Here is a 25602-nt window from a genome sequence, read left to right as displayed (position 1 = left end):
GGGAAAGAGCTCTGGTCCTTGAGGGTAATGAAGAGATGGAAGGAAAGCAGGAAACAGAGGGGCTCAAAAGGCTTCTGTAAACTGGAGAGGCAAGAACCTTCTGAAATGTCCGGTGGATGTGGCCACTGCAGCACGTGGACACCTGTGGGTTCAATTCTGGAGTGGTTGAGACAACTGAAATACACAACAGAAGTCTTCAAGACAAACGTAGCTATAATTACAATTTTGGACTCTAAATAACATGCTGACTACAACCTACTCAATTCCCACTCTATGCAAACAGTCTGGTCCACACTGAAATCTTCCAAATGAGTAAACAACCAAAAAAAACCCCATCAGTGTAATAGGCAACAGATGAATCCACCCATTCCCTCCAGCCACATAACAGCTAGCCCCTTCCATCCACAACAGTTACCAGCCAGGGCAGCAGGTTCATCTCTGAAATGCACCCCCTTCAAGGATAAACTCCGACATGACTAGCCAGAACAAGAATTTCCCACAATGCTTCAGGACTACTTAGCAATCTCATCGAAAACTTGAAGGGTTCCAAAGTAGAACTTGAAAATCTAAGGGTGGAATGACAGGCGATGCCCCTGCAGAGCCAGGCAAAAGGACAGGTGGCGTCAAATGCTTCTTGACATGGGAGGGAGGGAAGGGAGGAGTGGAGGACCAGTCCCTGGGCTCAGCTTCTGGCTGAGCCTTGGCCCTTGGTAGTCACCAAGTGGGAGCTTTTGCAAAGATGTGGGCCTGAAACTTTGCCAGCTGGGCCACTACCTGTGAGGCCTTGAAGTTTCGTTGGAGTTTCCTTCTAACCTGCAATATGAATCTACTCTACCTCTTCAAGGGGACTGTGAAAATTAAATGAATTGACCTATGGAAAGCATGGAGCATAAATCCCACAGACCCGCAAAAACAGCACCAACTTCTGCTACAGACAAGATGTATATCACTGGCTGTTGTAGGGGCGGAGCACATGCAAAAGCACATCCTGTATTAAGGGAATAATTGTTCATTCAGTTAGGAACAAATGATATTACGGCTGTGTTTGAAAAGAATGTCTTTGGAGCTTCCCTGGTGGCGCAGTAGTTAAGAATCCATCTGCCATTGCAGGGGACACAGGTTCGTTCCCTGGTCCAGGAAGATCCCACATGCCGCGGAGCATCTAAGCCCATGTGCCACAACTACTGAAGCCTGCGCGCCTAGAGCCTGTGCTCTGCAACAAGAGAAGCCACCGCGATGAGAAGCCCGCGCATCGCAACGAAGAGTAGCCCCCGCTCACCGCAACCAAAGCCCGCGCGCAGCAACGAAGACTCAATGCAGCTAAAATAAATAATGGCTTAAACTACATGCCTGGTATTTGCTCTAAAATACTCCAGTGAGGTGGGGAGTGGAGAAGGGAAAAGGATAAATCAACAATGGAAAATGTTGATACCTGCTGAAGATGAGGATGGGTATACTGGGATCATTTGTGCATGTTTGAAAATTTCCATAATAGTTTTTGTTTTTTTTTAAAGTGAGTAGTAAACAAGAATTCTTACAAAAGTGCAACCATGGCAGGTAATCTAAAATTTAAAGCAAAGCTCAGAAAACCAATTCTAAACTGACAAGAGGCAGGCCATCAGAAATCACAGCTGATTGGTGAGGAGCCCATGTTGAACAGCCACCAGTCCTGGCCATATCTATACTGAAACTTCATCCATCTGATAATGAAGGATGATGTTTAAAACTGTATTTACTTATTCAAAAGTATTCAGCATGCACCTCCCCTGTGCCAGGGCTTGAGCTAGATGCTGGGACAGTGATGAACACAGCACGCAAGTCCCCCATTCCTGTGGACCTGGCCAGCGAGTGTACCCTAAAGGAGAAACGCCTTCCCTCCAAATCCAACATGGTGCCTGGAGCCAATGCATCACTGTACACTTACCATCTCTTCATTTTACATTCTTCCTCCACCACAGATATCAGATATAGAGACTTGAAAATAACGCTTAAACTGAGATCCCAGGTGACTAAGACCTTTTTATTCAGGGTTTTGTAGGACTGATATTGTCTAAAATCTGCTAAAAGGAGCTCCTGGAAGAAATGGTTGATCCGGTACCTGATGCACAACTATGGTGGGTGAGCCTGGGTCACACTGCAGTGTCAGAAAGCAAGGAAACATGCACAGATTACTGCAGGCTTGTCCAAAGGACAATTGAGCTGACTTGTGAAGACTTCCAGTGGCTACATTTGGGGCAACTATCAAAAAAGAAAAAGGAAAAGAAAAGCTTCCACCTAGATGAAGTTCTCAAACTCAGCAAAACAGCCAAAACTCATCAGCGGTTACCCCTGGGGGATGGTGGCAGGAAACACCTGGGAAGGGGTCCCAGAAACCTTTTGGGGTGATGGTCATGGTCTACATCTTGGTAATACTGATGGGGACATGCACTGGTCAAAATCCATTGAACTGGATATTCAAGATCTGTACATTTACTTCAAAAGAAAAAAAAAAAGTAAATAAATACTGGACTCTAGTTAATATTTAGAGGAAAGACTACAACTTTCTGCTACTTTGAAAAGCATCGTAAAAATAGATTATGTTAATTATATTTCAATAAAATGAAGTGGACTGAAAGACGAAAAGAATAGAGATGGAGAGATATGTGAAACACAACTAAAGTCAGATGTCAGTGGCATATAGGACTTCCCTGGTGGCACAGTGGTTAAGAATCCACCTGCCAATGCAGGGGACATGGGTTCGAGCCCCGGTCCAGGAAGATCCCACATGCCACGGAGCAACTAAGCCCGTGCGCCACAGCTACTGAGCCTGCGCTCTAGAGCCCTTGAGCCACAACTAATGAGCCTGCATGCCACAACTACTGAAGCCCGTGCACCTAGAACCCATGCTCCGCACCGAGGAGCCACCATAATGAGAAGCCCGCGCACTGCAATGAAGAGCAGCCCCCACTCGCCACAACTAGAGAAAGCCCACGCGCAGCCATGAAGACCCAACGCAGCCAAAAATAAATAAATAAAATAAAATGAAACATTAAAAAAAAAAGATATTCACTGTGTAAAACATCAGCCCATCACAGCCCTCAAGGACATTTGTGTGCACCCAAATGCTCCTGTCTTCAGCAAACGTCCCGCAGCGAGGTCTCCCATCTGCTGTCTTCACTGCTGAAAATCGGAGCATGGCTGTGGCCTGTGCTCCAGCAGGCTGCCTCACTTGAGAGGCAGGCCCAAGAAGGGACCCCTAAAGGGGCTCACTGGGCTGTGGCTAACTCTGACCACCACCCTTGGCCCATGTGCGATCCTTTCATCCCCTGGCCCTCCTCCCTCAGGCCAGGCCTTGGTGGTGATAGCTTCTGATTCAGGGGGACAAAGCGAGTAAGAGTACTTATTCTGTGAACTAAAACAAACACGTAAAAACTGAAGTCGGGAATTCCCAGGTGGTCCAGTGGTTAGGCTTCTGTACTCTCAGTGCCGAGGGTACGAGTTCAGTCCCTGGTTGGGGAACTGAGATCCCACAATCCGTGAGGCAAAGCCAAAAATAAATCAATAATAAAAACTAGAGTCAGGACTTCCCTGGTGGCGCAGTGGTTGAGAGTCTGCCTGCCGATGCGGGAGACACGGGTTTGTGCCCCGGTCCGGGAAGTCCCACATGCCGCAGAGCGGCTGGGCCCGTGAGCCATGGCCGCTGAGCCTGCGTGTCCGGAGCCTGTGCTCCGCAACGGATGAGGCCACAACAGTGAGAGGCCCGTGTACCACAAAACAAACAAACAAACAAAAAACTGGAGTCAATACTTCTTTGCAGGGCAACAAAACCGGCCTCACTTGCCTCTGTGTGAGCCTTGATCTGTCATCCAAATCAGCGTCTTGGAACCCAGCTGCTCCAGTCCTGAATACCAGAGAATCCACCTCATTTAACCTCCTTTTCAAGATTTTGAGGAACACCGCTGGCAAGAAACCCACAATACCCACCTATATATGCAACACTCCACTGCCCCCTCCCAATCTAACTTTAAACCCAGGCCTTGAAAGGCTCACAGAGCTGCTCCTGCAACCTCTTTCAGGATTCAAACCAGGCCCAACTGAAGCCTGATATTTACCAGCCCAGCCTCTCTGAAAAGAAGTCCAAAAAAAAGAACGAGTGAAGAGCGAAGAATCAGGATCTTAAACAACCTCTGTGTGGTTTTGGGAGGTTCTAACATGCAGGGATCAGGTTTCTTTCTTTTGTTCTCAAAACCAGCCCACCCAGAGCACGCAGAGTTACAGAAGTTTAAACGACAGCATGCAGTGAGATGACCACCTCTCTGACCTCTCACTAACTGGAATATGCCGCTCATGACCACTTGCTGTTGGGAAAGAAACGTGCCCAAGTCAGCATATGTGGATCAACACATGTCTGTAGAATGAATGAAGACGTGTAATGACAACACCCCAACAGGTATGGCCCCACCTATCTTCCAGAGTAAATTCCCCCATCCAGGGCACTTCACAGAACCTTAGAGTCCCAGTCACTCCTGGGAGTGATCCCAAACTGGATGCTCCTCTTAAAGAGACCTAATTAGGCTTTAAAAGGTACAGGACCCAATCCTGGTTCCCTGACCTCTGGAGATATAATCCTATCCTGGAATGAGAAATGGAATAATACACACATACAACTTGTAAGTGACTCCTTAAACTTTTACAGATTCACATCATTGAGGATATATGGAAAATAATTTTAACAAAGCAACCCAGCCAGAAGAGGCCAATCTAAAATCTGATTATGGATGCCACTGTGAGAAAATTTTCAATGCAAGACATATCTTTAGTCTAGTGCAATGGTTCCTAGTTCTGTCCCCCACAGTGTTTTTACTGGTCCATAGGGAGGTATAAAGTTAGGAATAAAGACGTTCACAAATATTTTCAATTTAAAGGACTGTCCTTGGGACTTCCCTGGTGGCGCAGTGGTTAAGAATCCGCCTGCCAGCGCAGGGGACACGGGTTCTAGCCCTGGTCCAGAAAGATCCCACATGCCGTGGAGCACCTTAGCCCGTGCACCACAACTACTGAGTCCACATGCCACAACTACTGAAGCCCACGCCTAGAGCCTGTGCTCCACAACAAGAGAAGCCTGCGCACGGCAATGAAGAGCAGCCCCTGCTCGCCACAACTAGAGAAAGCCCGCATGCAGCCAACAAGACCCAACAAAGCCAAAAATAAAGAAGAAAGGACCGTCCTTTACTCTAAACCTATTTTCTTCCTATATGTTCAGTATTAAAACATCCTTTTTTCTTATGAAAAGGTGGAGATGGAGTATGTTAATTAATTAAAAAGATATTTTAACTGGCAAATGCAGGTTGTTTCCTAAATTGCTTCTGGAACTATAACTGGTCTGTGAGACCCAGAAGCAGAAACAGAAACAGAAGCCCCAGGTTTGCGCCCACCTGGGCTTTCCAACCTGGCCACTGTGGAACCTCCAACAAATCACTTTATCTTTTCAGAGCTGGGTCAAAAATGAGATTAAAACACTACCTACACCTCAGAGCCGCAAACAGTAAGGATTAAAGGTGACAAGGTGGAAAAATGCTCTATCAGCTGTAAAATCACAAATGCAACATACTGAAGGAGGAATTTCAGCTACTCTTGGATGAACCAACAGATATATTTTAACATCTGCCTGTGAAAAAATATTACAGCAAAAAGGTTTAATGTGACTCCAAGTGGGAATTATTAAACTCTTTTAGCAACATGCCCTTCAGGCAGCAAGGGGGGAAGGGAAGCCAGCTTAGAAATCCCTGAGAGGGAGGGGCAGGCAGAGGCAACCTTCCCCTGTGTTCCCATGGGAAAGCCTCAGATTTATTTATTTATTTATTTATTTATTTATTTTTGGCTGCGTTGGGTCTTCGTTGCTGCACGTGGGCTTTCTCTAGTTGCAGAGAGCAGGGGTTCTTCGTTTCGGTGCACAGGCTTCTCAGTGCGGTGGATTCTCTTTGTTGTGGAGCACAGGCTCTAGGCCCATGGGCTTCACTAGCTTGTGGCCTGTGGGGTCAGTAATTGTGGTGCACGAGCTTAACTGCTCCACAGCATGTGGGATCTTCCCGGGCCTGGGATTGAACCAGAGTCCCCTGCATTGACAGGCAGATTCTTAACCACTGAACCACCAGGGAAATACCCAGTTTTTTAAAAAACTAATTTCTAGTTAAGAAACAAAACAAAAAAATGACTCTCTCAAAGGATGTTAAATATTAACATAACATGCAAACTGTGAATTATTTTAGTGGGTAAGTTTCTTTTTCAAATGAAACTTTTAAATTTTGAGATACTGTAGCTTCTCATGCAGCTGTAAGAAATAACAGCGAGATCCCCCATGTACTCTACCCAGTTTCCCCCAATGGCAACATCTTGCAAACTCTAGAACAATATCACAACCGCAGTAAGATACAGACTGCTGCTGTCACAAGGATCCCTCCTGTTGCCCTTTATAGTCACATTCACCTTCTAACTGTCCCCCCTCCCCAATGCCTAACCCCTAATCCTTTTAAGGTCTCTGTAATTTTAGCATTCCAAGAATGTTATATTAATGGAATTGTAAAGCATACAACTTTTCAGGATTGGCTTGTCTGTTGCAGCGTAACTGCCTCAAGATTCATCCAAGTTGTGTGTGTGTTGACAGTTTGTTCTTTATTATTGCTAACTATTATTCCATGATAAAGATGTACCACAGTTTAACCATTCACCCATTAAAGGACATCTGGGTGGGTTCTAGTTCTTGGCTGTTATAAATAAATATTAAGAGACACTATGAGCCATGGGGCCGGGCTGGTCATTTCCATATTAGGGAAATTTAGACTGTTTTTTTTTGAATTATGAATAAACAGTAAGAATTATTAACCTGCAAAAGCTCTAAATGTACCACTAAAAAGCAAGTCTAACTTACCACATTCATCCTTTACACACACACACCCCACACACTCGGATAAAAGAAAGAAATCAGTTCAAAGACAAGCGGCACAAAAGCAAGTGGCCTAGAAGATTATCCCAGTAAGACCTTACCCTTGAGCTTGAACCACAATCCTAATGGAAATCATATAAATGGCTGTTTCAAGGAAAATTACCATGAACCTCAAATTGCCAATAGCACCTCTTCTCACTAATCACTTAAGATTAAAAAAATAATCTGGAATAAATTTACAGACTCTAATAAAAGGACACACATTCAACTTTGTAAATGATCCTTTGTGATCTTATATGGACAAGAAAATATCCCTTGGACAGTAAACTCATTTTATTGTTACAACTAGAGCCACGTTTTCAATTTCTTCATTATGTGGACATCCAATGAGAAGAGAAAAAAATTAAATTTCAACTAGACATCACTTCACAAAACATCTGAAAACAGCTGATGTTAAAAATCTGAATGAAGGACTTCCCTGGTGGTCCAGTGGCTAAAACTTGGCACTCCCAATGCAGGGGGCCCGGGTTTGATCCCTGGTCGGGGAACTAGATCCCAAATGCTGCAACTAAGAACCAATATAACCAAATAAATAAATATTAATAAAAAAAAGTCTGACTGAATTTCCAATTGCTATTTATAACAGTATCACCTAAAAAGTGATGTCTAGGAAAAATCCCACAGAGATTTAATAGAACATAACAATGGCAAGCAACAATTTCTTTTAGAAAGTCAGCACACTGACAAGCCTCCCCAACAAACACATGCCTACCCTGCTTTCAGTATTATTTCTGTAACACTGTTAGCACCACAGAGGCAGCACCGACTTACCCTAAATAACAAAGTAGGAGGGAAACTAGTGGCTTCAGACAAAATTGTCAAATGCTGCAGCAGAAGACTAAAGTCCGCCTCATCTCTTCAGGGCCGCAACCCCATTTCACTAACCAACAATGTGTAGGCTCCCATCAAACCACGATTTGCCTCTAATTCCGAACCCTGCCACTGGAAAAAGAAATCAAATCTTTCTTGCCCAGGACTTTGCTAAAATAAAATATAATATATAATAATATACAGAGGGACTTCCCTGGTGGTGCAGTGGTTAAGAATCCGCCTGCCAATGCAGGGGACACAGGTTCGAACCCTGGTCCGGGAAGATCCCACATGCTGCAGAGCAACTACGCCCGTGCGCCACAACTACTGAGCCTGCGCTCTAGACCCCACGAGCCACAACTACTGAAGCCCACGCGCCTAGAGCCCATGCTCCGCCAACAAGCCACTGAAATGAAAAGCCCGTGCACCGCAAGAAGTGTAGCCCCCGCCTGCTGCAACTAGAGAAAGCCCGCACGCAGCAACGAAGACCCAACACAGCCATAAATTAATTAAAATAATAACAATACACAGAGCCTAAAAATCCTAACTCCTGAGAATATTCGATCAAAGAAACATGCAAATCAAATATCACCATTTTGTGGGCCATACCTAATACTAGATGGTGACACTTTACACATCTTTCAAGACTGCACAAAGTTAAGCAACTTAATGACAAAACACAGCAGGAGGGCAAGTTTCCAGGGGGAAGGAATCATTCCTCTGAGATGTAAAAGGTGAAATCAGGAGGAACTGGAGAGAAAGATGAGAAAGGTAAATAAGAGGGAGCTGCCTCAGCCCAAAGAAAACTTCTAAAGCCTTTTTCAAAACTGAGCACACAGGGCTTCCCTCATGTCGCAGTGGTTAAGAATCCGCCTGCCCATGCAGGGGACACCGGTTCGAGCCCTGGTCGGGGAAGATCCCACATGCCGCGGAGCAACTAAGCCTGTGCGCCACAACTACTGAGCCTGCGCTCTAGAGCCCATGCACCACAACTATTGAGCCCATGCGCCACAAATACTGAAACTCGCACGCCTAGAGCCCATGTTCCGCAACAAGAGAAGCCACCGCAATGAGAAGCCCGCACACCTCAACTAAGAGTAGTCCCTGCTCGCCGCAACTAAAAGAAAGCCCACATGCAGCAACGAGGACCCAATGCTGCCAAAAATAAATAATTTTTAAAAAGTGAGCACACTTCCAACTCCCACATGCTGCTGAAGCCTACAAGTGCTGCCTATGTTTAACCAAAGAGAAGAGGTTTTATAGACTTGTAAAAGGCTCTTTCCTCATCAGCAACTCCACCTGTCCCTATGTGGCAAACTTAACCAGGGGAGCATGAGTACCATATTTGTGACATCAAAATATTAACAGCCAGGGCTTCCCTGGTGGCGCAGTGCTTGAGAGTCCGCCTGCCGATGCAGGAGACGCAGGTTCGTGCCCCGTTTCGGGAGGATCCCACATGCCGCGGAGCGGCTGGGCCCGTGAGCCATGGCCACTGAGCCTGCGCGTCCGGAGCCTGTGCTCCGCAAATGGGAGAGGCCACAACAGTGAGAGGCCCGGATAACGCAAGAAAAAAAAAAAAAAATATAACCAGCCAGTGGCCTCCCCTGGTGGTGCAGTGGTTAAGAATCTGCCTGCCAATGCAGGGGACATGGGTTCGAGCCCTGGTCTGGGAAGATCCCACATGCTGCAGAGCAACTAAGCCCGTGCACCACTACTACTGAGCCTGCGCGCTATGGCCCGCAAGCCACAGCTACTGGTACCCCGCGTGCCACAACGACTGAAGCCAGCGTGCCTAGAGCCCGTGCTCCGCAATGACAAGCAACACCAATGAGAAGCCTGCGCACCACAATGAAGAGCAGCCCCCACTCGACGCAACTAGAGAAAGCCTGCGCGCAACAACGAAGACACAACACAGCCAAAAATAAATAAATTAAAAAAACCAAAGTGTTCTCCTTAAACTGAGAAAAGAAAAGATATTAACAGCCAGGACTTCCCTGGTGGCACAGTGGTTAAGAATCTGCCTGCCAATGCAGGGGACATGGGTTCGAGCCCTGGTCCGCGAAGATCCCACATGCCGCGGAGCAACTAAGCCCGTGTGCCACAACTACTGAGCCTGCGCTCTAGAGCCTGTGAGCCACAACTACTGAGCCTGCATGCCACAACTACTGAAGCCCATGCGCCTAGAGCGTGTGCTCCACAAGAAGAGCCACCGCAATGAGAAGCCCGCGCACAATGAAGAGTAGCCCCTGATCACCACAACTAGAAACAGCCCGCACACTGCAATGAAGACCCAACACAGACAAAAAGTAAAATTAAAAATGCATAATATATATGTATATTAGCAGCCACTCCTGCCAATATTTTTTTGTTTGTTTTGACCAAGAAAATAATTTAAGAAAAATAAGAGACAGCCTTAGATTCCTCACTCCCAGGAATATGGGCATCTCCTCGAGTACAGTGGAAGCAGTTAAAGGAATTTTTACCTACAGGCACTGGACTTCAATCAGGAAAAAACAAAGAAAAACTGCAAATGATTAGGCACCACTCCACTCCACAAACAGGGAGATTCCCAGGCTGGCCCAAGCTTCAGCAGGGTAGGGAGACCCTGATAAATCAGTGCCCAGTGCTAGCAAGGCCAAGCCTGGCAGTAACTGCCCGCCTCCAATCAATTCAGACAACGCTAGACTCTGCACAGATTCTATTCACAAATCCCAGGGACCAGGAGCTGTCCACAAGGCCAAGAGACAGCTCAAGGGTAAAGACCCCAGGACTAGTAACATGGATAGTAGCACCTACCAGTGCCCTGGGGCCTTCCCCCCCCCCCATTCCAGCTGTGAATGAGCCTCTGGTTCCCACATTTCATTCACAGTTTGAGCGGGTGCTGTAGCTACATCCCATGAGACCACACACAAAGCATAGTGGCAGCACGGTGAGCAATCCGTGGAGATTCCAGACCACAAATACCTGAGGAAAAGAGCCTAAACTCGTAAATTTCAGTCCTAACTTCGGGTGATACCTTGTGTTTTCCCATGGACTCCAAATATGCCAACCAGACCACTCATTTTAAAGACATCACGGTCCTAAGCAATCATAAAAAGATTCAGAATCACTGAGTCTGAATCTGGACTGAGTCTGGAAAAGGTTAGCCAATGCTTCCTTGCTGATGGGTCAGGTCCCCAAGGCAGAATCCCAAGCAACTTTCAAACAGTTTTGGAAATATTAAGAGATGGCTTACTCTTCCTAGGTTTAGACAGTGAACTGGGGTAGAACAATGCTGATCACTGTACACCCCAAATAATTCCCCCAGGCGGAGTATTACCCGGGACAGAACCTCAAGAGCAACCCCAAGAATCTGTCACTCAACTACTTGAGAAAATAAGGTAGAAAAGGGAAAGGGTTTCAAGCTCTCATGCTTGGGTCCCAATCTTGCAGATCACAGGACACTCAAATATCGCACCAGATCACAGTTTTGGGGGAGAATGAATGCCAAGTCCGAAGCAATCTGGAGAAAATTCAGCATCAATGAAACACCTGAACTAAAAAGAAGAAAAGCTTAAACCCTCCGCCAAATCTGGCTCCTGATCTGGGGGAGGCCTAGGTAGCCAGAGATTTGGGAACCCCGTGAAGCCTCCTTTGCAATCCAAATAATGACGGGGTTCCAGGGAGGGGGTCTGCCTCTCTGCCCCACGTAAGGACAAAGGAGGGGACGTTTCCCGCCTTGGGAACCTGGGACCCTCCTGGAACTCGGGGCGGGACTGGGACAAAGAGGAGGACAGATGGGAAGGGGGGTCGCCCCCGCAGCGCGGGTCAGGATGCTCCCGGCCGGAGGGGGGTGTGTGCTGCCGGCACGTGCGCGCGTGCGCGCGTAGCGCCACAACAGACAAAGCCCGGCCCGGGGGAGGCGGCGGCCGGGGGCCCGGTGCGCGCGCACCCCCCGCGAGAGGCGCCGCCGCCGGCCGAGGGGCCGCGAGGGGGGGCGGATGCGCGCGCACCGGGCCCTCGCCGCCGCCATTTTGTTTCCTCGGCACAATGGGGGAGAGTAACGGCCGAGCGCGGGAGCAACGCTGGCAAGGAAGGAATGAGCCAGGCGCCAGGGCGAGAGAACTGGACGGAAGCGGGGAGCGCGGGGCGCCTCAGGCCTTGTCACCGCGACTCTTCAGCCGATCCCGCGCTGAGTAGGAGGAGGGGCGGGGGGAGGGGGAGAGGCGGGAGTGGGCCCGGCCGCCGCCACATTGACTCTTACCTTGTCCGCGTCCCCTTCTCCAACCGCAGCCTCCGCCCTCCTACCAGAGCCCGCCGGGGTCTCGCCCCAAAAGCCACGCGGTGCGCACCGGGCTGCTGAGTCCAACTGCAATGGCGAGAAGAGGAGGAGGAGGAGCCGGAGCCGGGGCCGGGGGCGAGCGGGCGGGCGCGCTCCGGGGAGGTGCGGGGCCACGTGACCGGTCGGAGCCCCGCCCCTTCGCCGCCGCGATGCCGCTCGACGCAGGCCCAGCAGGAGAGGGAAGGAGTGACAAAGAGAGATAAGGAGGCGGGCTCTAGTCACGTGACAGAACCGTAGGCGTTACGTGGCGTCGGAACGTTTCCCTCCCCTTTCCACGCCTCTACTTGATCATGTGACAGTGGCAAATTCAGCGGTCTCCTTGGCCACGTGACAAGGACCTTGGCGCCTTCCCGTTGTCTTATTGGTAGGCCTGCATCATGTGACTACATCGCGGCTCTTTTTTTCAATGGCGGTTTTTGAGAGGCCATTACCACGTGAGGCAGGGCGAGCGTCTGAGTCTCTCTGCGGCTGCTAGTTTACGCGCCTGCGCGGACGCCATCTTACACTCGTTGAAGTACGTTGGCGGAAACGAGTCTCAGAAGCTTGCGCGTGAGCGTCCTCCTAGTGGCTTGTTCTCGGTAGAGGAGGTGCGGCCTCCAATCGAGGGATTACCGCGGAACTTCCTCCCCACTGTCCGCATCTCCTGCGAGAGGCCGAGCACACTCGAGGTGCGTGTGCGAGGAAAGGGCGGGCCGAGCTCCTCGTTGCTGCCCCGGGACTGGTGCCAAGCGAGCGCCCCGGGTCTTTGGTGTTAAAACTTTATCCGGTGTAGCGCCCAGCCGGATTGCCGAGCTTCTGAAGGGCAGAACCGAGTTGGTCGGGATCTTCCAGTCGCCCACTCACAGATGGAGAAACTGACGCCCGATCCAGAAAAACACCCATCTGGAGACTTAACGGTCTTTGGTGGGAGAGCTGGGGCTGCGACAGAGATGCTCGGCCAACCACTGCTCAGGGCTCATAAGTAAAGCCACCGGGGGCCGAGCGCCTTTTCTTTACAAGCCTGGTGTCGTTGAATCCTTCCGAGCGCTTCGTGAGATCCCCGATGTACAACCTATGCATAAACTAAACCCCACTCATCTCCAGTGTCAGGATCAAGTTGGCGCTCGACAGGCGTCGTTGTTAGGCAGGTTGTCGTGTGCGAGTCTGTGATTCAGACACGCCGAGATTTGGAGCAGTTCAAAAGGTTTCCTTTCTAAAGAAGGCGAGAAGTCGTTCAAAACTTACGGCCTAATAACGGATTTTCCTTGCAAAAACGTAGGGATGGCGCAGCTAATTTGTTAAGAATGCAAGATCCAGGGTCGCCCTAGGTTTGAGTCTCCCGGTGTGACCAAGGATAGTGCCCCTCCCCGAGCCTCCGTTTTGTTATCTACAAAATGGTGATGATTTATTTTCTTAAAAGCACCTGGCACAATTCTTTGCGCAGAACAAATGCCGCAAAATGATAGTTGTTATTAACAAGGTAAGGTGTAAAAATGTGATTACAGAATGAGTGCATGCTGTACCTATCACTTTTCATTTTTGTTTACACTTAGATCTTGAACCAATAATCTATTCATATGATATAAATAAAATGTCAAATGTGCAAAACGATGTGAGAAAACAAAGTCAATTTGTCTCCTCCAGACACCCTCCTTTTTGGCAAGCATTGTAAAGTTTTTTGTGTGTATCTCTCCAGAGATGTTTTAGTTCCAGAGATGCTTAATTATGTTTTTATTAGAGTTTTTCTCGTAAATAATAGACGCTCTGCATCTTGCTTTTTTTGCCCCGACTTGGAGATCTTTCTTTAAATAAAGCTTGAGATTGAAAAAAGTTTTGGTTAAATTAATGGGGCAGTATTCAGACAAAATTAGCTAAAATAAATTTAGATTGTTCAAGGTCACCATGACAGTAAAGGTGATAACTTGGCTTTAACACTGAGTTAGAGATCAGCTATTCCTCTGCGTGACACTTGAGGGAAGAGGCTCAGAGGTGGGGCAAGTTGACTAAGCTAATAGCGCTACCAAGTGGCAGAACAAGGAAGGTTTCTAGTTTTCTGATTGGCAAGCCCATAGACCTTTCTTGGGAGGGACCCAAGGTTACTTTTTTTTTTTTTTTTTTTTTTTGTGGTACGCGGGCCTCTCACTGTTGTGGCCTCTCCCGTTGCAGAGCACAGGCTCAAGGTTTTTTTTTTTTTTTTTTTTTTTTCTGGCTGCGCCACGCAGCTTGCAGTATCTTAATTCCCTGACCAGGGAGCGAAACTGGGCCCACATCAGTGAAAGCGCTGAGTCCTAACCACTGGACTGCCAGGGAATTCCCAAGCTTACATTTCTGAAGAACTGGCTTTTGAGGATCTCATTCCTCTAAGGTAGCCCTTACCAAATTCCTTTGATATATGGGCAGATAAGATCATGATTACAGGCCAAGGCTCCATGGAGGAGCCCAGGATGGACCTGAAGAGTTTTTGAACCTCAAAGCGTTGCTGGAGTGGCTGGCATGGAGTGAATGCTAAAGAAACAGTTGTGGTTGTGATTGTTACCTATCGGACTGGTGCCCCGTCCAACCAGATTCTTTCAGTGACATGGTCCATTAAAGTGCAGGTGAGGTGATGAGAAAACCAGAACTCCCTTAAGAGTGTATTCCCATGGACCCACCCATACACCATCCACCAGGAGCTGCTGGGTAAGAGGTTTTCAGCCCGGCCTTCCTTGTCCATGTTCTCTCCTTGGTCACCATGCAAGATGAAGACCCAACATGTCATCTGCCCTCTCATCCCTACACCTCCACCCTGGCCCAGCCTCCCACCCTTGCCTTTCCATTACTCCATGGTTAGCAACCCCTGTATACATAACAATTCTCTCACCTTGCCTTAGCTGACCCCTGCCCACTGTCATCTGGCTTTACCTTCTGTACCATTACACCCACTCCCTTGTTAGTCGAAGAGTGAGGTCTGCCCCTCTCCTCTTGCAGTCCCTTGATCTAAACAGGTTCTGCCATCCTCTGGGACTTTAGTGTCTTCATGAACGTCCTTTCCATTCCTTGCCTTCCTCAACTTCAGAGATTTCTCCTACTTCAGCCCCCCAGCCCCAAAGTCCCCTGGTCACACCCAAGAACTCCGCTTGAAAGTTTTTTGAACCACACCTGCTGCTTTCCCACCCTCTCAGTAGAGTGAACATAGGTTGACCGCCATGCTTTGGGGAACCACCCTGCTCCCTTGCTCAATCTGTAGTTCAGTTGTTGGGTCCCCACTGCTGGACTCTGAAACTAGCCCCATGGCCTGGCTGCAATGATTGGCTTAGCAGTAACTGACCAAAGTCATGGTAGTCAGAGCCAGTGAGCACCAGCCTTGGGATTTGTGGGTAAAAGAAGCCTTTATTTCTCTGATCTTGAAGCCAAGAAAGTACAAGGTGTGGTTGGGGGACAGGGAGTGTTTGGCAGAGAATGAAACTGACCTGGAAGAAAGCTGAGCCAAAAGATGGGGCAAGAAAACATTACGGTGTTTACTCCAAAAATTAAACAGAATTAACATGTCATCCAGCAATTCCACTTTTTATCTCTCTTTTTTTTTTTTTGGCCGTGCCACAAGGTATGTGAGATCTTAGTTCCCCGACCGGGGATCAAACCTGCAACCCTGGCATTGGAAGCATGGAGTCTTAACCACTGGACTGCCAGGGAAGTCCTGGCAATTCCACTTCTGAGTATATACCCAAAAGAAATGAAAGCAGGGACTTGACATACTTGTACACCCATGTTTGTAGCAGCATTAATAGCCAAAAGGTAGAAACAACTCAGATGTCCAAGGATGGATGAATGGATGGATAAACAAAATGTGGTCCATCCATACAGTGGAATATTATTCAGCCCTAAAAGGAAAGGAAATTCTGACACATGCTACAACATGGATGAACCTTGAGGACATTTTGTTAAGTGAAATAAACCAGTCACAAAAGGACAAATACTGCATGAGTCTACTCATTTGAGTCCCTAGAGGAGTCAAGTCCATAGACAGAGTAGGATGGCGGGTGCCAGGGCTGGGGGAGGGGGATGGGGAGTTAGTGTTCGATGAGGACAGAGTTTCAGTTTGAGAAGACGAAAAAGTTCTGGAGATGCCTGGTGGTTGCCCAACATCGTGAATGTGCCTGATGCCACTGAACTGCACACTTTAAAATGGTTATGGTGGTAAATTTAACGTGTATTTTACGACAGCGTTTTGTTTTGTTTTTTTGGCTGTGTTGGGTCTTCGTTGCCGCGCGTCGGCTTTCTCTAGTTGTGGAGAGCTGGGGCTACTCTTCATCGCGGTCCGCGGGCTTCTCATTGCGGTGGCTTCTCGTCGCAGAGCACAGGCTCTAGGCGTGCGGGCTCAGTAGTTGTGGCGTACGGGCTTAGTTGCTCCGTGGAGTGTGGGATCTTCCCGGACCACGGATCGATCCCGTGTTCCCTGCGTTGGCAGGCGGATTCTTAACCACTGCACCACCAGGGAGGTTCCAACACAGTTCCTCTTCAGACCCTTATATCTACTACTTGAAGAGCATGGCTGAACGCACTCAAAATGGCTAGTACATGGGTCACCCACCACTGTGCCCAAATCAGGCCAACCTCACAGATAAGTAATATTTACCCAATCCTAGGTGTAGAGCTTGGTAAATTTTTACATAGCATACATCTGTGTAACTACCACCCCAGTCAAGACAAGGAACATTGTCACCACCCCAGGAAGATACCTTCTGCCCTTCCCAGCCAATTGCCAGGCCTTTTCTTACATCACCAGGGTGAACATTACCTGTTCTAGAATGTTACAGAATTGGAAGACATCTTTGTGTCTGTCCCTTGCCTGGGCCACTTTTGAGTTTTCTGCCAGCTTGTAACTGGCCTGCACATCTGTACCTCCTTTCCAAAAGGGCAGCAGTCCTCTCCCCCTGGCCTGGCCTCATCCTGACTCATTCTATATCCATACCTCTCAGAGAGGCAAACTGCAGCAATGAATGCCGGCCACCAGAGCTGGTAACTTACAGACTGTCTCTGGAGGCAGAGGAGCTGGCCTTAGAGGCCGTGCAGCTGGGAGCAGCTGCTGGGACCCAGTGAGAAAACCATCCAACGGGCCTGTCCTCATGGAGCCGACCTAGAAAGGGAGGAAGGCAATAAACAATGAGCGAAGTATGTAAGAGGTCCATAGTGGCAAGTGCAGTGGCAAAAATAAAGCTGGGGGGTGCAGGGCCAGTGAGGGAGGAGGGGAAGAAGCGCCATCCAGGAAAGGGTCCTGTAGGGCCCCCTGGACCCACATGGAGACAGTGGCTTTCACTCTCGGTGCCTTGAACTCCATAGGAGGGTTTTGTTTTGGTTTGGTTTGGGGTTTTTTATTGGAGTATAGTTGATTTACAACTGTGTCAGTTGCAGGTGTACAGCAGAGTGCATCACACATATACATATATCCACTCTTTTTTTTTTTTTTTTAGATTCTTTTCCCATATAGGCCATTACAGAGTACTGAGTAGAGTTCCCTGTGCTATGCAGCGGGTTCTTTTTAGCTACGTAGGAGGGTCTTGAGCAGCGGAGAGATAGGATCCGTCCTTCACCTCTCCCTTGCCCGTACCCTCAAGTCCCTGCTCCTCTCCATTAGCCCCAACTAAATCTAGCTTTCCACCTGCACCTCGTACCCCGGTGAGTTTGGGGGGAGAAAAGAAACTCCCACAACCCTCGTAACCTTCCTTGTTCACGCGGTGCTCTCCCACACGCAAAGATGATTTCTCACACCTTCATTCCTCTCACAGCTCTGCCATCTCCCCATGCTCTGCTCTCAGCTGATGACCTTCCTGCTTATTTCAAGAGCAAACAGTTGCTCCCATGCATATTCTTCCACCACTAAAGCCATGAGCACTTGTGCCCACATCCCTGTCTTCCCCCGGCTCCAGATGTCCCTCTCTGGCTCTCCTCAAGTCCACTTTTTCTCCTCTCCCCAGGGCTCAGACTGGCCTCTGTCTAGGGCAGGTGGTCTCAGCCAGCCCTGGAGACTTGAAAGACCATCCAAAACACTGAGCACTCCTGAAGGCATGCCTGCAGCCTGAAATTCTCCCCTGTGGTCCAGATCCACCCATTCAACCATCTATGTGACAGCTTCCCTTGGAGGAGTTGTGTTCAGTGGGTCCACAATGAACCTACCTGGGACTTCCCTGGCGGTCCAGTGGTTAAGACTCTGCGCTTCCAATGCAGGGGGTGTGGGTTCGATCCCTGGTTGAGGAACTAAGATCTCACATGCTGCGTGGCGCAGTTAAAAAGAAAAAAAAGAAAGAAAGAAAAAACAAAACAAAAAACTCAGCCTACCTAGCCAGATCCCTTCGGGTCCACTTTATCATTTCTCTGCACCCTTGCCAGGGCTTTGTGTGGTTTTGCACCACTGCCTGTACCTGCAACTCTTCAGAGAACTACCCCTGGGCTCTGGACCACATTGCCAATGCACCTTTGCTAGCACACTCAGAGAATCAGAAGTGCCTGGGAGCGTACCTTCCCCGGGGCCACCTTTAATCAATGACTTACCAGTGCAGGCTGTAACTCAACCTCCAGAGCTCCCTGGCAATCAGGCGATGTGTGTCCTCTGCAGGACTCTCCCTGGGCTTGCCTCCACTCAGAGCTGTGCTTCCTCCTGCTTCTTTGGCTCTTTTCCTTTTCAAAAAAACTATTTATTTATTTGGCTGCACCAGGTCTTAGTTGAGGCACACGGGATATTTGCTGCTGCGTGCCGGATCTTTTAGTTGCGGCATGCAGGCTCTACCTACTTCCCTAACCAGCGATCGACCCCAGGCCCGCTGCATTGGGAGCACAGAGTCTTAACCACTGGACCACCAGGGAAGTCCCAGCTCCTTTCGTTCACATTCCACGTGTAATCAATCAGGTCAGCTCCTCTTCAGATTATATCCAAAATCTGTACACGTTTTATCACCAAGACACATCAGAGCATGTGCTGGGACTAGAGCAGTAGCCCCCTCTTTGGTCTCCCTGCTTCTACTTTTGCTAACACTGGGCACTTTCCAGATCAGGCACTGTGCTAAACCCTTTACATTCATTCAGCTGTTTCATGCCTCTATACTGAGTGCCTGCTCTGTCCCAGGCACTCCGCCCAGCCCTGGGATAAAGTCTCAATACTAAAGAATAGGCAAGATCTGACATTCTGGGTGGGGAGACTTAACAGTTAGCAGGTGAAAATACAAAGAAGTAATTGCAGACTGTGACAAGTGCCATGAGGAAAAGAAACAGTGACGTGGTCATCACTAAGAGAGGCCAACTTTTTTTTTTATTAATTAATTAATTTTTGGCTGCGCTGGTCTTCTTTGCTGCAGGCGGGCTTTCTCTGGTTGCGGCGAGCAGGGACTGCTCTTCGCTGCGGTGCGCAGGCTTCTCATTGCGGTGGCTTCTCGTCGCGGAGCACGGGCTCTAGGCGCGCGTGTTCCCGTAGTTGTGGCTCGCGGGCTCTAGAGCACAGGCTCAGTACGTGTGGCGCAAAGGCTTAGTTGCTCTGGGGCATGTGGGATCCTGCCAGATCAGGGCTCGAACCCGTGCCCCCTGCATTGGCAGGTGGATTCTTAACCTCCTTAACCACTGCGCCACCAGGGAAGTCCCAAGGCCAACTTTTTTTTTTTTTTTTGCGGTACGCGGGCCTCTCACTGTTGTGGCCTCTCCCGTTGCGGAGCACAGGCTCCGGACGCGCAGGCTCAGCGGCCATGGCTCACGGGCCCAGCCGCTCCACGGCATGTGGGATCTTCCCGGACCGGGGCACGAACCCTTGTCCCCCGCATCGGCAGGCAGACTCTCAACCACTGCGCCACCAGGGAAGTCCCAAGGCCAACTTTTGATGAGCAGGGAAGGCTTCCTGGAGGTAAGCGCTGAGCTGAAGGCAGGATGGGGAGCTAGCTGTAGAAAGAGCCAGGTGGAGAGCGTTTCAGGCACGATCCCTGGGGCCAGGGTGTCTGGATGAGTCAGCAAGAGGGTGTTAATGGGGCGGATGGGGCAGGGCCTTGTGGGCTGCCATGAAGACTTTGGCTTTCACTCAGTAAAAGGGAGCAACGGAGGGTTCTTGAGCAGAGGAGGGGTGTGAACTCACTCGGGTGTTAGCAGGCGCCCTTCCGCACCTGTGGGGTTAACAGTGATGGAGTGGGGACGGATGAGTTGATACCGAAGGCTGGGAGCTGAAACTATGGGGAGAAGGGAGCAGGTTTAGGAGCTGTTTTGGAGGCAGGGTTAACGGGAGCTGGGGGGTAAGAAAGAAACAAACCTAAATGATCAAAACGAACAAGGAAACCCAAAGAACATCTGTACAGGATAGCGGGTGAGGACTTTGGAGGCCTGACCTTCTCAGCCCCTTTCCTGCTGGGGTCACCTCCAGACACGTCGCCCAACTCATCTGCCTTAATTAGTGAATGGCGACAGTACATAAGCAGATGAGAAGTACTCCAAAAATGGTAGTTATTTAAGAAAAATTCCGAAGTTAGGAATGTAGGAGGGAGAAAGGCAGTTAACATGGTGGAGCATTTGGCCCAGAGGTGACAGTAAGCGAGCTGGCACCAAGGGGGCAGTAGCGAGCCTCCAGGTTAGCAGGGTCGGGCAGCTTGGCAGATCTGAAGCCCTTTAGACTAGACTATGGTGCCCAGGTGCCCGGCCAGGGACAAAGCAGGCCTGGGGGCACATGTCCAGGCTGTGTGATGAGGAGGTAGGCAGGTCACTGCCACCTTCTGCAGTCTGAGGATCAGAGCCTAATAAGGGCTATTTGTTCAGGAGAAACCTGAGCCGCCTGCATGGTGGAATTCAGGCAGAGGCCAGCAGACAGAGGCTTCCTGCCCTCCCTCCTCCTCCCTGGGGAGAGTAGCCCCAGATCAGAGGATCCCAGGGAGGTTGAAGCTGGGGTTCCCCCTACCAGCCTCCCACTCCCCCTACAAACACTCCAGGCTCCCGCTCTGTACAATAGGCACTTTATTAGTGGTTGGAATGCAGTTACAAGTAGGGCTGTACAGACAGAATGGGGGAGGGGGCGGCAGGCACTGGAGACAGAAACCCCAGGCTGGGATTTCTCCAGATCCCGGATTGGGATCCTGGATTGGATTGGGGCGGGGGAGGGGGGGGCACTTGGGATATGGCGAAGGGGGAACCAGCACACCCGTTCCCCCGGAGTTCAACAAATTTGGCAAAAGGATCCTCAAGGCGAGGTGACTGGGTGGGGGGAGGGGTCCCCCCATTTGCCCAGGGCATCTGCCCATCTCCCCACTTCCTCTGAAATCATCCCTTGGGTGGATTCAGTTTCTTTTCTCTCTTACAAAGAGAGCTGTGTCGATAACTGGCAGAGAAGGGCGGCGGGGGGTGGCGGGATTCGGCCCAACCTGCCAGCCAGCCGGTTTCCATCAAGCCGCTATTAGTGACCTCCTCCACCCCTGTTCCACACCAGCTTGATCCCAGCCTCCCTCCCCGGACAGCCTGCCTTCTGTGCCAGGAGACACCCCTACCTGGCACACCCCCCCCCCACCCCCACCCCACCCCCACCCCCACCATATCTGAGGAGGGGACATCGGAAAGCATTCCTCAGGGGCCCCATCTCAGCCGTGATGACAGACAGAAAAAAAGCTAACAGACCCTTTAACGCATGTCCACGTTAAAAAAATAATAATAAATGCCTGCAGCAGCCGGTAGCCAGTTGTTCAGCCCCGGAGAAGGGTCCTGGCATCCTGGCCGGAGCAAACGCAAGTGAAAAGTGGACTTCCTGTGGCCACCGCTGCTGCAGACACAAACGCTGTCCTATCATAAGAGGGGGACAGGAAGCGGAGGGCAGCCCGCAGAGGGCCCTTGCATGTCAGACATCAAGAAGCCTCGCTGGGCTTCTCATCCGGGCCAGTGGGGGCTGGAGAGACTCATCGCACAGTGTTTTTGGGGGTGGGGGGCGGCCATGAAAACGCGGACTGATCCCACAAATCCTCCAGGTTCCCGGAAACTGGTGGTAACTGGATGATGGGGAGGGGCAGGAAGGGGGCGGCAGTGATAGGACTTCAGGTCAGCCCGATGGGCTGGGGGTTCTGACCCAGCTGCCAAGCACCCATTGTGAGACTTCCGGGGAGGGGTAGGAGGGCGGGGCCTTTAGGACTCCACTGGCTTCTTGTTGGTCTTGTTCAAAAGCTTCTTGAGGGTGAGAGACATGAAGTAAGGCCTCTCAGCGGTGCCATCGTTCCTCTCCAGGTCCTCCACTGCGGAGAGAGAGGCCCCAGAGCAGGTGGCATGAGGGGAGCCCACGGGCAGGGGCCTTAGGGGACAGGGTGGGCGGACAGGGGCCGCAGAGAAGCCTCAGAGGGTTAGGAAGCAAGACATGCTGGGACTGGAGGGGGCGGACTGGAGCAGGCTGGGAACTCGGCACACACACCCCCCCACACACACACACCCACACACACACGCTCCCCACTCCCAGGCCAGGAAGCCCCGCGTGCACCCCCGATCTACAGGGAGGAAACAAGGAGGCCTGCGTGGCCTCCAAGCCAGCCTCCTCTCTACTCCTCGACTCCGCCCCGCCTCCCCGCCTCCTCCGCACTCTCCTTCAACAGGATGTCTCTCAGCTCGGGCGACATGAAGTAGGGTCGCTCCTGAGAGCCGTCATTCTAGGGCAGGGGTTCCCCAGCTCCCAGGCCTCGGACTGTTACAGGTCCCCAGCTTGTTAGGAACAGGGCCGCACAGCAGGAGGTGAGTGGTGAATGAGAGAAGCTTCATCTGCTGCTCCCCATTGATCACATTACTGCCTGCACCATCCCCCACACCCCACCCCCCCCCCCCCCCCCCCCCCCCGCAACAAAGCCGGAAACTCCGAAGCTGAGGGCCCAGGGGCACAGAGTGTTCTAGTTGCAGCCTGGACCAGGGGACAACAGGATGGAGAAGCTCTGAGCGCAGGGGGAAGCTGAGAGGGGGCGCACCGGGGCCCTGCGACGAGGGACAGCCAGGCCCTAGGGGAGGCTGCGGGCACTGGGTTGGCGTGTGTACCCCCATTGGAGGGAGATGTTCTGCCCAGAGGGGAGAAGAGAGTCAGGGCCCAGGAAGGGTGGGGATGAGGGGTTACTCACAGAAACAGAGGAATAGTGTGTCCACACACATGCCGTAGACGCTGAAGAAGCCGTGGGCAATCAGATAGGAGCCGATGATCACCGTCTAGGCAAGGAGAGACAAGCTGTTTCCACCCCAGCTCCTGCTCAGGGCAACCCCCCACTCACCACCACGTCCCTTCCCACCTGGGGTTATGGCATTTCCCTGCTGATAAGCCCCTCCTCTGGACCTCCCCGGTGGTGCAGTGGTTAAGAAGCTGCCTGGCGATGCAGCGAACACGGGTTCGATCCCCGGTCCGGGAAGATCCCACATGCCGCGGAGCAACTGAGCCCGCGCACCACAACTACTGAAGCCTGCACGCCCCTCCTCTGGACCTCCCCGGTGGTGCAGTGGTTAAGAAGCTGCCTGGCGATGCAGCGAACACGGGTTCGATCCCCGGTCCGGGAAGATCCCACATGCCGCGGAGCAACTGAGCCCGCGCACCACAACTACTGAAGCCCGCACGCCCTAGAGCTCGTGCTCCGCAACAAGAGAAGCCACCGCAATGAGAAGCCCGCGCACCACAACGAAGAGTAGCCCCCACTTGAAAGAGAAAGCCTGCGCGCAGCAACAAAGACCCAGTGCAGCCAAAAAGAAAAAGAAAAAAAAAAAGCCCCTCCTCTTAGGCCTTCCTCTGGCTGCAATTTTATGCATCTTCAGGGCAAGACAGGTTTAATGCTCGCAACCCTACTAGACTGTGTCTATCCCGTTTATAACTATATCCCCAGTTGGGACTTCCCTGGTAGTCCACTGGTTAAGACTCTGCACTTCCACTGCAGGGGATGCGGGTTCGATCCCTGGTCATCCCGCATGCCACGAGATGCGGCCAAAAATATAAATAATTTAAATTTTTTTTTGTTAATTTAAAAATAACTTTATCCCCAGCAAGCTGGAAACTCACGGGGCCTTGGTAGGTACCTCATAAGCACTTATTGACTGAAGTGAGCAGACTTCAGAGAGATTACATAACTTGCCCAGTCACTCAGAACTAGCAAATAAAGAAAGACAGAAATCAAGGTCACATATCTACACTAATGTGTATAAAATAGATAACTAGTAAGAACCTGCTGTATAGAAAATAAATAAAATAAAATTCCAAAAAAAAAAAAAATCGAGGTCACTGGGCTCCAAGGCCTGCACTCAGATACTGTACTGCTCTTAGGGTGATGACCTAAGCCCTCCATGGGGGGCTCCCTGCCCTTATCTCCACCTCCTTGCCACTTCACTCCCTCCACCAGCAGCCACACTGATTTGCTCACTCTTCCGGGCATAGTCCTGCCTCAGGGCTTCCGTACTTGTTCCCTCTGCCTGGATATTGCCTGCATCTTCTTCAGATCTTAGGTGTGACATCACTTCCACAGGGAAGCCCCCTGGACTCCCACATCTGCCCACATCCTCCACCACAAGCTCTAACAAGTGGTTCCCTGTAATTCTGCCCTGTGGCACGCACAAGTTTGCAAGCATGCATCCAGTGTGGATCATCATTGGTTAATGTCGATTTACTCCTAAACTGTAAGGCCTTTTTCTTTTTTTTTGGCTGCACGGCATGTGGGATCTTAGTTCCCCGACCAGGGATCGAACCCGTGTCCCCTGCAGTGGAAAAGCGGAGTCCTAACTGCTGGACCGCCAGGGAAGTCCCAAACTGTAAGGCCTTTAAAGGTCATGCCTGGAACGTGGTCGGTACTTAAGGTTTGTGTCCTGAATTAACAACTCCCTACCTCTGAGCCCCATCCACACCTGTCTAGTCAAAGGAAGCTAGGCAAGTCCCAACATCTTCCCCCCAACCCCCATCTGTCCCCCAAAGTTCATACCAGTATAGGGACCCAGTAATAATTGAGGGGTGGTGCTGTGTCCTGCACGATCCTGATTCGGTGGGTGAAGAAAAAGAAAGCCAGGATCCCTGGAGAAGGGGAGGAAACCGGGATGGTTGAGGGTTCTGGATAAAGGAAATAGCCCCCCTCAAGAAGACCCCAGAGAAGACAGTTATCAGAGAAGACGTGGGGGCCCGACAGCAGCTCACAAGCGGCCCCCAACAGGCTCCCGCAGCTGGACAGCACTCACCCACACTACCCACGATCAAAAGTTTGCCCAACAGGAGGAGGAAGTCGGTAACTTTGTCCAGGACAGCCACCCTGCCGGGGACAGCAGGAAACGGGCGTGAGTGCTGGCTCAGGGCCCGGGGGAGGAGGGAGGTGGCCAGAGGACAGTGTTTTCCCAGACCTGATGATGTTTCTCATGAGGAGGAAGAAGGCGTTTCTGGCTGAGGTGCAGAAGTTGGTGCCGTAGATGGCAATCTGGAGGGAGGTGGGAGGGACGGATCAGGCCCAGTGGGTGGGGAATGAGGGCTCCTCCACCCAGCAGGAGCTGGTGGGTTAGTGCCTGGTCCCAGGCTTACTCACCATGATGTAGGCATTCC

General features: G+C 50.6%; 2 protein-coding genes across 3 annotated transcripts in view; both read right to left on the bottom strand.

Moving 5' to 3' along the window:
- Positions 1 to 12133, bottom strand: part of ILF3 (interleukin enhancer binding factor 3) — a 29355-nt gene extending 17222 nt beyond the window's left edge. The window contains exon 1 of one of the 2 annotated variants that reach the window (XM_007460678.1): positions 12036 to 12133. The gene's annotated coding sequence lies outside the window, so the exon portion shown is untranslated. The remainder of the gene's footprint in view (positions 1 to 12035) is intronic. The other variant, XM_007460679.1, reaches the window with a different exon arrangement.
- Positions 12134 to 22199: 10066 nt separating this feature from the next.
- Positions 22200 to 25602, bottom strand: part of SLC44A2 (solute carrier family 44 member 2 (CTL2 blood group)) — a 13251-nt gene continuing 9848 nt past the window's right edge. The window contains exons 18-23 of the mRNA XM_007460677.1: positions 25586 to 25602; positions 25407 to 25480; positions 25248 to 25318; positions 24998 to 25086; positions 23168 to 23252; positions 22200 to 22306 (exon numbers count right to left, since the gene is read on the bottom strand). Of these exons, the coding sequence (XP_007460739.1) occupies positions 22200 to 22306; positions 23168 to 23252; positions 24998 to 25086; positions 25248 to 25318; positions 25407 to 25480; positions 25586 to 25602 (443 nt within the window). The remainder of the gene's footprint in view (positions 22307 to 23167; positions 23253 to 24997; positions 25087 to 25247; positions 25319 to 25406; positions 25481 to 25585) is intronic.

Source organism: Lipotes vexillifer, unplaced genomic scaffold (assembly GCF_000442215.2).
Source record: "Lipotes vexillifer unplaced genomic scaffold, Lipotes_vexillifer_v1.1 scaffold1011, whole genome shotgun sequence".
Classification (NCBI taxonomy): domain Eukaryota; kingdom Metazoa; phylum Chordata; class Mammalia; order Artiodactyla; family Lipotidae; genus Lipotes; species Lipotes vexillifer.
This window is presented reverse-complemented; position numbering and strand designations above follow the sequence as displayed.